The sequence below is a fragment of the Mustelus asterias genome, chromosome 12, assembly GCF_964213995.1.
Source record: "Mustelus asterias chromosome 12, sMusAst1.hap1.1, whole genome shotgun sequence".
NCBI classification, from domain to species: Eukaryota; Metazoa; Chordata; class Chondrichthyes; order Carcharhiniformes; family Triakidae; genus Mustelus; species Mustelus asterias.
Genome location: NC_135812.1, coordinates 109,287,420 through 109,299,768, shown reverse-complemented (window position 1 = coordinate 109,299,768; position 12,349 = coordinate 109,287,420). Strand labels below are relative to the sequence as shown.

The following is a 12,349-nucleotide window of genomic DNA, read 5'->3' as shown; positions in this document are numbered from 1 at the left end:
TGAAGGTGGGAATTGAACCTGGAGCTATGAGTTCCCCCTCCTTTTTGGGGAGCTGCCCCTTTTACTTTGTCCTGACTTAATTTGAGTTTGTTTATTTGGTTTGACCTAAAAAGAGGGCAGCAGTGCTAATCCCTGTGCCACCGTGCTGCCCAAAAAAGTTAAATAGTATCAAACCTAAAGAAACTTTATAATTGTGCAAAGGTGGGGGCAGGTCAGAAGATTGGATAGAATATATTCCTGTGGTATGAATTGTAAAGGAACGCTTGCCACTGAGCCTGTTGTTGTACTTATCGGTTTTTCCTGCTGTAGTAGTATGGTCGAGGGAAAGTACATATTTGCTTGTGACTCATGCTGTTGCCTTTCTGAATGTTGATGGCACAAAGATAAATAACCTGATGTCGAGATAAACTGGAATGTGATAGCAGTTTGCGGACGACACGAAGATTGCTGGAGTTGCGGATAGTGATGAACATTGTCAGAGAAGTGAGGAAAAAGGCAGGGCAGCTATATGGAACTGAACTATAACCTTTAATCTGTTCTTACCAACTCCTTAAACACATCAAGATGGAATGTTCCTTCTATTGGAGAAAGCGAATCATGATCCCTCAATTAACTCTCCTCATCTCCTAAAGTGATTGATCCTTGCTTGGCTAATGCTTCACAGGTGCTGCCTGCTGTTAACTATCTAATCACGTGATTATCTTTGATGTTTTAGCATTTTTGCTTGGAGTACACTGATCAGCGAGACTGTGGGGAACCTGATTCTAAATCTATCCTGACAATCACATGCATATGTTTAGGAATGGTTCAGAAGCAGCAATCCTGGCTTATCTGTCCCTTCCCACAGCCGCTGGACTCTGAGATGCTCCAATCGATAGCCACACTGAGATGAGATTGAGATAAACTCTGGGATCATATGTGCAGGCCATTTTCCCACTGAACCAGGAGGGGAGAGCTGGGAAGGACCTCTCGTTTTGCTGGTGCAAAAGGTTAAATCTCACGGGATAAAAGGCGAGCTAGCTAGATGGGTGGAGAACTGACTTAGCCATAGAAGACAGAGGGTAGCAGTGGAGGGGTCTTTTTCCAGTTGGAGGTCTGTGACTAGTGGCGTTCACAGTAAGAAGTTTAACAACACCAGGTTAAAGTCCAACAGGTTTATTTGGTAGCAAAAGCCACACCTTTTGTTTTGTGGCTTTTGCTACCAAATAAACCTGTTGGACTTTAACCTGGTGTTGTTAAACTTCTTACTGTGTTTACCCCAGTCCAACGCCGGCATCTCCACATCATGACTAGTGGCGTTCCGCAGAGCTCTGTACTGGGACCTCTGCTGTTTGTGATATATATATAAATAATTTGGAGGAAGATGTAGCTGGTGTGATCAGTAAGTTTGCGGACGACACGAAGATTGCTGGAGTTGCAGATAGTGATGAACATTGTCAGAGAATACAGCAGGATATTGATAGGCTGGAACATTGGGCGGAGAAATGGCAGATGGAATTTAATCCAGATAAATGCGAAGTGATGCATTTCGGTAGATCTAATGTAAGGGGGAGCTATACAATAAATGGCAGAACCATCAGGAGTATAGACACACAGAGGGACCTGGGTGTACAAGTTCACAGATCCTTAAAAGTGGCAGCACAGGTGGAGAGGGTGGTGAAGAAGGCATATGGCATGCTTGCCTTTATTGGATGGGGCATAGAATATAAAAGTTGGCATATGATGTTGCAGCTGTATAGAACGTTGGTTAGGCCACATTTGGGATACTGCATCCAGTTCTGGTCGCCACACTACCAGAAGGACGTGGAGGCTTTGGAGAGAGTACAGAAAAAGTTTACCAGGATGTTGCCTGGAATGGAGGGTCTTAGCTATGAGGGGAGATTGGGTAAACTGGGGTTGTTCTCCCTGGAAAGACGGAGGATGAGGGGCGACCTAATAGAGGTGTATAAAATTATGAAGGGCATAGATAGAGTGAACAGTGGGAAGCTTTTGCCCAGGTTGGAGGTGACGAACACAAGGGGTCACGGGTTCAAGGTGAGGGGGGCAAGGTTCAACACAGATGTCAGGGGGACGTATTTTACACAGAGGGTGGTGGGGGCCTGGAATGCACTGCCAAGCAAGGTGATTGAGGCGGACACGCTGGGATTGTTTAAGACTTATCTAGACAGCCACATGAACAGACTGGGAATAGAGGGATACAAACAAATGGTCTAGTTGGGCACATGAGCGGCGCGGGCTTGGAGGGCCGAAGGGCCTGTTCCTGTGCTGTATTGTTCTTTGTATGGTTGCTAAGTTTGCTGATGCTACAAACGGACATAAAAATAATATACTGCGGATGCTGGAAATATGAAATAAAACAGAAAATGCTGGAAAAACTCAGGTCTGGCAACACCTGTGGAGAGAAAAACCAAGTTGATGTTTCGAGTCGGTATGACTTCTACAGAGTAGAGTCATACAAACTCAAAATGTAAACTCTGTTTTTACAAAGTAAGTGGGCAAAGATCTGGCAAATGGAGTATTATGTGGGCAAATGTGAAATAGAAATGGCCCATTTTGACAGGAAGAATGAAAAAGAAGCTTTTTATCTAAATGGTGAGAGATTACAGAGCTCTGAGGCGCAGAAGGATCTGGGTGCTCCAGTGCATGAATCACAAAAGGCTGGTATGCAGGTACTGCAAGTAGCTAGGAAAGCTAATAGAATGTTATAGTTTATAGTGAGGGGGATTGAATACAAAAACAGGGAGATTATGCTTCAGTTATTGATGAAAACACATCTAGAATACTGCGTGCAGTAAAGAAGGATGTAAATGCGTTAGAAGCAGTTCAGTGAAGGTTTACCGGACTAATACCTGGATTGGACAGGTTGTCATATGAGGAAAGGTTGGACAGGCTAACCTTGTATCTGCTGGAGTTTAAAAGAGTAAGAAGCGACTTGATTGAAACATTTAAGATCCTGAGGGGTATTGACAGGGTGGATGTGGAGAGGATGTTTCCTCTTGTGGGAGAATCTAGAACTAGGGGTCACTGTTTAAAAGTAACAAGTCACTCATTTAAGACAGCGATGAGGAGAATTTGTTTATCTGAGGGTCATGAGTCGTGAAACACTCTTCCTTAAAAGCCGTTGGAAGCAGAGTCTTTGGATATTTTGAGGCAGAGCTAGATAGATTCTTGATTAACAAGGGGGTGAAAGGTTATTGGGGTAGGTGGGAATGTGGGGTTGAATTTACAATCAGATCAGCCATGATAATGAATGGTGGAGCAGGCTCGAGGGGCTGAGTGGCCTCCTCCTGTTCCTAATTCATATGTTCGAATGTATTGATGTTTGTGGGACCTTGCAGTGCGGAAATTGGCTGCATTTCCTAAGTTGCAACAATGACCACACTTTAAAACATTTGTGCATGAATTAGGATGTTCTGAGGTTGAGAAATGTGCTGTCGAAAATCAAATGCTTTTTCCCTGGAATATTCAGACTAAAATCATCGCCATCCATTATTTATATTGATGTCATAAGCCTGTGATTTAAAAATAATATGGAAAAGCGAATTCAGAACTGTGGAAGTCTTCCATTTCAGTTCCTTATTTCCACATTCATGGTGCGATGGTGACCTATTGCTCTCTCCCGCCAACCTTTCAAAAAGCGTGACCAGCAATCCCAGCAGATTCTAGACAAACCTCCTTCCGCTGTTCAGTTGTTCCTGTGCCCTGTGTTGATTGTCCTGTGATTGTGTTGCTTGTATTACAGGACCTGTTTGCATTGGGCTTGCAAACGCGGTCACGGCCAGATTGTGTCCTACTTGCTTGAAGCCGGGGCTGATAAAGAAATCCTCACAAACAAAGGTGAAAGTGCAGCACGGCTCTCAATGAAACCGGAAATCCGAGCAATGCTAGGAGGTGACTTGCTGACATTTTTATTCTTCCTCTTATCCTGTCAATCGGTGCGTCACTTTTTTGTCTATCTGACTCTGTATTTTAATATTTATTTCATTCTGAAATTCCCATCCCTCCATCTCTCTGAGGTGTAATATTGTCTAAGGTCAAATATCCCTCTCACACTCGCTGTAAACCTCAGCTCATCCCAAACTCTTCTGCCCATATCCTAATTTACACCAAGACTTCTTCATCCATCAGTCCCTTGTCTCACTGACCCACACTGGTTCCCAGCCCAATAATGTCTTCATTTGAAACTTACTTTGTGTCCTAGTCTCTCCATGGTCTCAATCCTCCCTATCTCTGTAACCTCCTCCATTGTGCATAGTGGTTATCCTAAGGGGAGACAGTAGCGTAGTTATTGTCACTGGACTACTAGTCCAGAAAGCCAGAGCAAGATCCATGGACCTGTGTTCAAATCTCGCCAAAGCAGATGATGAAATTTGAATTGAATTTATCCAGCATTTTTTGTTTATACTTCAATTTCACTTACCTATATGAGTGGCGCTTTGGGGGATAGAATCCGGTCCATGCGCTGCATGTTGGTTGGGCAAGCTTGTATTCGATTATCATAAAAACCCGTCTGTATTTCTGATGCCCTTTATGAAGGCAGTGACCATCTCCAGTAAGAGATAATCTAATCCCGTTTCCCAGATTTTCAAACGCATTATTATTGCTGAAATCTCATTAGTATCTTGACGATTATCATTGACCGCAAACTGAACTGAACCTGCCATATAAATATTGTGGCTACCAGAGTAGATCAAAGGCTGGGAATTCTGTAGTGAGCAACTCCCCTCCTGACTCCCAAAACCATTCCACCATCTACAAGGCACAAATCAGGAGAATTAATAGTGGGGAACACTGAAATGGCAGAGATGCTAAATCAATACTTTGCCTCTGTTTTCACGGTGGAGGACACTAGTACTCTATAGGAACGGGCAAGCCAGAGATACGAGAAAGGGTAGAACTTACAACAATCAACATCGATAGGGAAAAGGTACTCAGCAAACTATTGGGATTGAGGGCAGACAAGTCCCCTGGGCCTGATGGCCTACATCCTCGGGTATTAAAGGAAGTGGCGGCAGAAATAGTGGATCCATTGGTTATAATATTCCAGAATTCTCTGGATACGGGAAAGATTCTAGTGGATTGGAAAAATGCTAATGTAACGCCCTTATTCAAAAAGAGAGGGAGACAAAATGTGGGAAATTACAGACCAGTTAGTTTGACATCTGTTGTTGGGAAAGTGTTAGAATCAATTATCAAGGAAGCAATATCAGGATTTTTTACAAATTCAAAATGCTATCCATCAGAGTCAGCATGGTTTTATGAAGGGCAAATCATGTTTGACTAAGTTGCTAGAGTTCTTCAAAGATGTAACAAGCAAAGTGGATAATGGGGATCCTGTAGATGGTAGTATATTTGGACTTCCGGAAAGCATTTGATAAGGTGCCACACAAAAGGTTAATTCACAAGGTTAGATCATGTGGGATTAGGGATAATTTATTATCTTGGATAGTGACTGGCTGATGAACAGAAGTCAGAGAATCGGGATAAATGGTTTTTTTTTTCTGGATTGCCAGAAGTAACTAGTGCGGTGCCACAGGGTTCGGTCCTTGGGCCCCAGCTATTTACAATCTATATTAATGACTTGGTTACAGGGATAGAAGGCTCTATAGTCAAATTTTCAGATGACACAAAAATAGGCGGTTCAGTAAATTGCAATGAGGAAATAAGAACCTTACAAATGGATAGAGATCGGTTAGGAGAGAGGGCCAAAATGTGGCAGATAGAGTTTAACGTGGATAAGTGTGAGGTCATGCATTTTCATCTGAAAAATGGGAAGGCGACTTATTATCTACGTGGGGAGAGACTTCGGGGTGCTCCGGTGCAGAGGGATCTGGGTGTCCTCGTTCATGAGTCACAGAAAGCGAATGGAATGTTGGCATTTAGAGGTAAAGGAATAGAATATAAAAAGGTATGGAAGTATTGTTGCAGCTATATAAGGCATTGGTGAGGCCGCACCTGGAGTATTGTGCAGTTTTGGTCCACTTATTTGAGGAAAGATGTAGTGACATTGGAGGCAGTTCAGAGGAGGTTCACTAGATTGATTCCAGAGATGAGGGGTTTGTCATATGAAGAGAGATTGAACAGTTTAGGTCTATACTCTCTGGAATTTAGAATAATGAGGGGATATCAAATGATAAAAGGTATGGATAAAGTAGATGTGGAGCGGATGCTTCCTCCTGTGGGCATTCTAGGACGAGAGGTCATAGTCTTAAGATAAGGGATAGCAAATTTAAAACAGAATTGAGGAGAAGCTACTTCTCCCAAAGGGTTGTGAATCTGTGGAATTCGCTCCCCCAAAATGCGGTGGATGCTGGGACAGTGAGTAAATTTAAGGAGGAATTTGACAGATGTTTAATTGAACATAGAAAATAGAACATTACAGCGCGGTACAGGCCCTTCGGCCCTCGATGTTGCGCCGACCTGAGAAACCAATCTAAAGCACATCTAACCTACACTATTCCAATATCATCCATATGTTTATCCAATGACCATTTAAATGCCCTTAATGTTGGCGAGTCCACTACTGCTGCAGGCAGGGCATTCCACACCCTTACTACTCTGAGTAAAGAACCTACCTCTGACATCTGTCCTATATCTATCACCCCTCAATTTAAAGCTATGTCCCCTCGTGCTGGCCATCACCTTCCGAGGATAAAGGCTCTCACTGTCCACCCTATCTAATCCTCTGATCATCTTATATGCCTCTATTAAGTCACCTCTTAACCTTCTTTACTCGAGCAAAAACAGCCTCAAGTCCCTCAACCTTTCCTCATAAGACCTTCCCACCATACCAGGCAACATCCTGGTAAATCTCCTCCGCACCCTTTCCAATGCTTCCACATCCTTCCTATAATGCGGCAACCAGAACTGTATGCAATACTCCAAGTGCGGCCGCACCAGAGTTTTGTACAGTTGCAACATGACCTCCTGGCTCCGAAACTCAATCCCTCTACCAATAAAAGCTAACACACCTTCTTAACAACCCTATCAACCTGGGTCCAACTTTCAGTGATCTATGCACATGGACACCGAGATCTCTCTGCTCATCCACACTACCAAGTATCTTACCATTAGCCCAGTACTCTGTATTCCTGTTACTCCTTCCATTTGCCACCTCTCAGTCCAGCTCTGCAGCATATCTATGTCCCTCTGTAACCTGCAACACCCTTCCGCACTGTCCACAAGTCCGCAAATTTACTAACCCATCCTTCTACGCCCTCATCCAGGTCATTTATAAAAATGACAAACAGCAGTGGCCCCAAAACAGATCCTTGCGGTACACCACTAGTAACTGAACTCCAGGATGAATGTTTCCCATCAACCACCACCCTCTGTCTTCTTACAGCTAGCCAATTTCTGAGGATTTCTGAGGATTTTCAAGGAATGTTTGTCTGGAGCTCTGCATGACAACGTTCCGATGAGACAGGGGGGTGTTGGTAGGGTACGGGAACCGTGGTGCACGAAGGTTGTGATGAACCTGGTGAATAAGAAAAGAGAGGCGTACAGAAGGTTCAGAGAGCTAGGAGGTGTTAAGGATTTAGAGGAGTATACGGGATGTAGGAAGGAGCTTAAGAAGGAAATTAGGAGAGCGAGAAGGGGTCATGAGAAGGCCTTGGCGGGTAAGATTAAGGAGAATCCCAAGGCTTTCTACAAATATGTCAAGAGTAAAAGGATGAGATGTGAAGGCATAGGACCCTTAAAAGGTGAAGGGGGAAAAGTTTGTGCGGAACCGTTAGAAATGGCGGAGCTGCTTAATGAATACTTTACCTCGGTATTCACGGTGGAAAGGGATCTGGGTGGTTGTACTGCTGGTTTGCGGTGGACAGAAAGGATCGAGCATGTGGACATAAAGAAAGAGGATGTGTTGGAACTATTGAATGGCATCAAGGTTGGTAAGTCGCCGGGACCGGATGGGATGTACCCCAGGTTACTGTGGGAGACGAGGGAGGAGATTGCGGAGCCTTTGGCGATGATCTTTGCATCGTCGATGGAGACGGGAGAGGTTCCGGAGGATTGGAGGATTGCAGATGTGGTCCCTATATTCAAGAAAGGGAACAGGGACAGCCCGGGAAATTACCGACCGGTGAGTCTAACCTCAGTGGTTGGTAAGTTGATGGAGAGGATCCTGAGAGACAGGATTTATGATCATCTAGAGAAGTTTAGTATGATCAAAAGTAGTCAGCACGGCTTTGTCAAGGGCAGGTCGTGCCTTACGAGCCTGGTTGAGTTCTTTGAAAATGTGACCAAACACATTGACGAAGGAAGAGCGGTGGATGTGGTCTATATGGACTTCAGCAAGGCGTTCGATAAGGTCCCCCATGCAAGACTTCTTGAGAAAGTGAGAGGGCATGGGATCCAAGGGGCTGTTGCCTTGTGGATCCAGAACTGGCTTGCCTGCAGAAGGCAGAGAGTGGCTGTGGAGGGGTCTTTCTCTGCATGGAGGTCAGTGACCAGTGGAGTGCCCCAGGGATCTGTTCTGGGACCCTTGCTGTTTGTCATTTTCATAAATGACCTGGATGAGGAAGTGGAGGGATGGGTTGGTAAGTTTGCTGACGACACCAAGGTAGGTGGTGTTGTGGATAGTTTGGAGGGATGTCAGAAGTTGCAGCGAGACATAGATAGAATGCAAGACTGGGCGGAGAAGTGGCAGATGGACTTCAACCCGGATAAGTGTGTGGTGATCCATTTTGGCAGATCCAATGGGATGAAGCAGCAGTATAATATGAAGGGTACCATTCTTAGCAGTGTAGAGGATCAGAAGGACCTTGGGGTCCGGGTCCATAGGACTCTTAAATCGGCCTCGCAGGTGGAGGATGCGGTCAAGAAGGCGTACGGCGTACTGGCCTTCATTAATCGAGGGATTGAGTTTAGGAGTCGGGAGATAATGCTGCAGCTTTATAGGACCCTGGTTAGACCCCACTTGGAGTACTGCGCGCAGTTCTGGTCACCTCATTACAGGAAAGATGTTGAAGCCATTGAAAGGGTGCAGAGGAGATTTACAAGGATGTTGCCTGGATTGGGGGGCATGCCTTATGAGGATAGGTTGAGGGAGCTTGGTCTCTTCTCCCTGGAGAGACGAAGGATGAGAGGTGACCTGATAGAGGTTTACAAGATGTTGAGGGGTCTGGATAGGGTGGACTCTCAGAGGCTATTTCCAAGGGCTGAAATGGTTGCTACGAGAGGACACAGGTTTAAGGTGCTGGGGGGTAGGTACAGGGGGGATGTCAGGGGTAAGTTTTTCACTCAGAGGGTGGTGGGTGAGTGGAATCGGCTGACGTCGGTGGTGGTGGAGGCAAACTCGTTGGGGTCTTTTAAGAGACTTCTGGATGAGTACATGGGATTTAATGGGATTGAGGGCTATAGATAGGCCTAGAGGTGGGGATGTGATCGGCGCAACTTGTGGGCCGAAGGGCCTGTTTGTGCTGTGGCTTTCTATGTTCTATGTTCTATAAACCGCTAAATCACCCTCAATCCCATGCCTCCGTATCTTCTGCAATAGCTTACTGTGGGAAACCTTAGCAAACGCTTTACTGAAATCCATATACACCACATCAACCGCTTTACCCTTATCCACCTCTTTGGTCACCTTCTCAAAGAACTCAATAAGGTTTGTGAGGCACGACCTACCCAATAATTGGTATTGGGTTGAAGGGTTATGGGGAGAAGGCAGAAAAATGGGGATGAGGAGCATATCAACCATGATCTAATGGCAGAGCAGACTCGAGGGGTTGAATGGTCTAATTCTGCTCCCATATCTTATGAACTTATGATAAAGAACAAAGAAAAGTTCAGCACAGGAACAGGCCCTTCAGCCCTCCAAGTCTGTGCCGATCATGATGCCCTAAGTAAAAAAAAACCTCCTGTCCTTACTCGGTCCGTATCCCTCTATTCCCTCCCTATTCATGTACCCATCCCGGTGCCTCTCAAATGTTGCTAATGTGCCTGTTTCCACCACCTCCTCCAGGCACCAACCACTCACTGCATGAAAAACCTCCCCCGCACATTTCCCTTAAACTTTTCCCCTCTCACCTTGAACCTGTGCCTCCTTGTAATTGACACTTCCACCCTGGGAAAAAGCCTCTGACTATCCACCCTGTCTGTGCCTCTCAATTTTGTAAACCTCTATCAGGTCTCCCCCTCAGCCTCTGTCTTTCCAGTGAAAACAATCCTAGTTTATTCAACCTCTCCTCATAGCCAACACCCTCGGGACCAGGCAACATCCTGGTGAACCTTCTTTGCACTCTCTCCAAAGCTTCCACATCCTTCCAGCAGTGTGGTGACCAGAACTGCACGCAATACTCCAAATGCGGCCTAACCAAGGTTTTATATAGCCGATGGAATACTCTCCACTTGCCGGGATGGGTGCAGCTCCAACAACACTCGAGAAGCTCAACACCATCCAGGACAAAGCAGCCCGCTTGATTGGCACTCCATCCACCACCATTAAAGTTCACTCCCTCCACTCCTAAGTAAATAAAAGTAAAAGCAGCAGTATGTACCATGTACTAGATGCACTGCAACAACTCACCAAGTCTCCCACAACTTCATCCTCCAAACCTACCACCTAGAAAGACAAGGACAGTAGATGCATGGGAGCACCACCATCTGCAGGTTCCCCCCAAGCCACTCACCAGCCTATTGGAAATGTACCACCATTCCTTCACTGTCGCTGGGTCAAAATCCTGGCGTTCCCTCCCTAACAACACATGGACTACAGCGGTGCAAGAAGGTGGCGCACCATCACCTTCTCTCGGGAAATTAGGGAAAGGCAATAAATGCTGATCTAGCCAGCAACTCCCACATCCCACAATTAAAAAAAACTTCCCCAAGAACTCAGTGCTTCCCTAATTTCAGTGTGCTCAGCTGTTCAAAGCTGTGGAATCTCCTTCTTGCAGCTCACCATCTCTCGCTCTGCTCCTTCATGACACTTGTTAAAATCTACCTCTTTGGCCTAGTTTATGGTGGCTCAATGGACAGCTCTCTCACTTCTGAGTCAGAAGGTTGTCAGTTCAAGTCTCACGCCAGGAACTTGAGCACAAAATTCTCAGCTGACAGTCCAATGCAGTACTGAGGGAGTGCTACACTGTCAGAGGTGTCGTACTTCGATAAACATTAAACCAAGGCCCTGAATGTCCCCTCAGGTGAATGTAGAAGCTTCCACTGTCACCTCAGTCAAGATCAGAAAAACAGATTGTCTAGTCATTTTTATGTTGCTGTTTGTGTGCAGGTTAGCTACTGCAAACCCCAACATCACATCAGTAAAGTCTTTCATGGGCTGTAAAGCATTTTATTACATGCAGCAGTTGTAAAAGGTATTATACGAATGCAAAGCTTTCTTTCCGTATTTCTTTATCTGCCCTAATATCTCTTTATATAACGTCTATCAAATATTGTCTGCTAATGCACCTTCAGATAAATGCCGGCCTACCTGGTGACGTCCACATCCCATAAAAAGATTTTTTTCAGATGTGTAACTACATTAAAGATGCTATGTTAATACAAGCTGTTTATTGTGTGGAGCAGGGAGGATGATTTAAAGAATGTACTCACTGCTGTTTACTTTCTCCCTGCAGTTGATGAGGATTCGGAGCCAGTAATTAATGGAGAATCTCAGCTTCCATTCCTGCCCAACTACCTGGCAAATCCCCCCTTCCCGCATGTGGGGAACCAGGAAGCCGACAGCTCCAAAGCTTCAGCAACTGGTCTCACACCATCACCAACACTGCAAGTACAGAACGGAGCACCACTCGGACCCCCAGCAACTTTTCAGCCCCTATTCTTTACTGGTGCCTTCCCTGTAAGCGAGCGAGGTATGGATACTGGCTGCATGACAGACTGTGTGCGTACAGAGGGGGCATGTTCCTCCCAGCACACTCTGCAGTGGCAGTATATGTTTCTGCTTCTATTTTCATTGTGCCAACATCACAGAATAACGTCCAAATTTCACCAACATTTGTGTTGTTAATGTGGGTAACAATGTGATAATAACCAAGTCACCTGGTTTCTGTGATATTGATTGAGGGATAAGTGTTGGTCAGGAGTGAGACGGTCATGTTTGTTGCACAACACTAAACCTTAAAAGATATACGGAGAATATGCTGTGAAAACCCGACAGAATACATACAGAACAGTGATTAACACCCTACAGAATATATACAGAACAGTGATTAACCCCCTATGGAATGTATACAGAACAGTGATTAACATCCAATAGAATATATACAGGACAATGATTAACACCCCACAGAATATATACAGGACAGCGACTAACACCCTATAGATTATATACAGGACAATGATTAACCCCCTGCAGAATATACACAGAAAAGTGACGAACACCCTACAGAAT

The 12,349-nt window shown here is 45.1% G+C and overlaps 1 protein-coding gene across 3 annotated transcripts in view; it reads left to right on the top strand.

Annotated features, from left to right (window-relative positions):
• Window positions 1-12,349, top strand: part of ankrd40 (ankyrin repeat domain 40) — a 71,963-nt gene that overhangs the window by 3,652 nt on the left and 55,962 nt on the right. For all 3 annotated transcript variants that reach the window (XR_013499212.1, XR_013499213.1, XM_078225876.1), the window contains exons 2-3: window positions 3,743-3,891; window positions 11,574-11,810. Coding sequence is in view for 1 of the 3 variants with exons in the window: in XM_078225876.1 (XP_078082002.1) it covers window positions 3,743-3,891; window positions 11,574-11,810 (386 nt within the window). In the remaining 2 variants the exon portion in view is untranslated. The remainder of the gene's footprint in view (window positions 1-3,742; window positions 3,892-11,573; window positions 11,811-12,349) is intronic.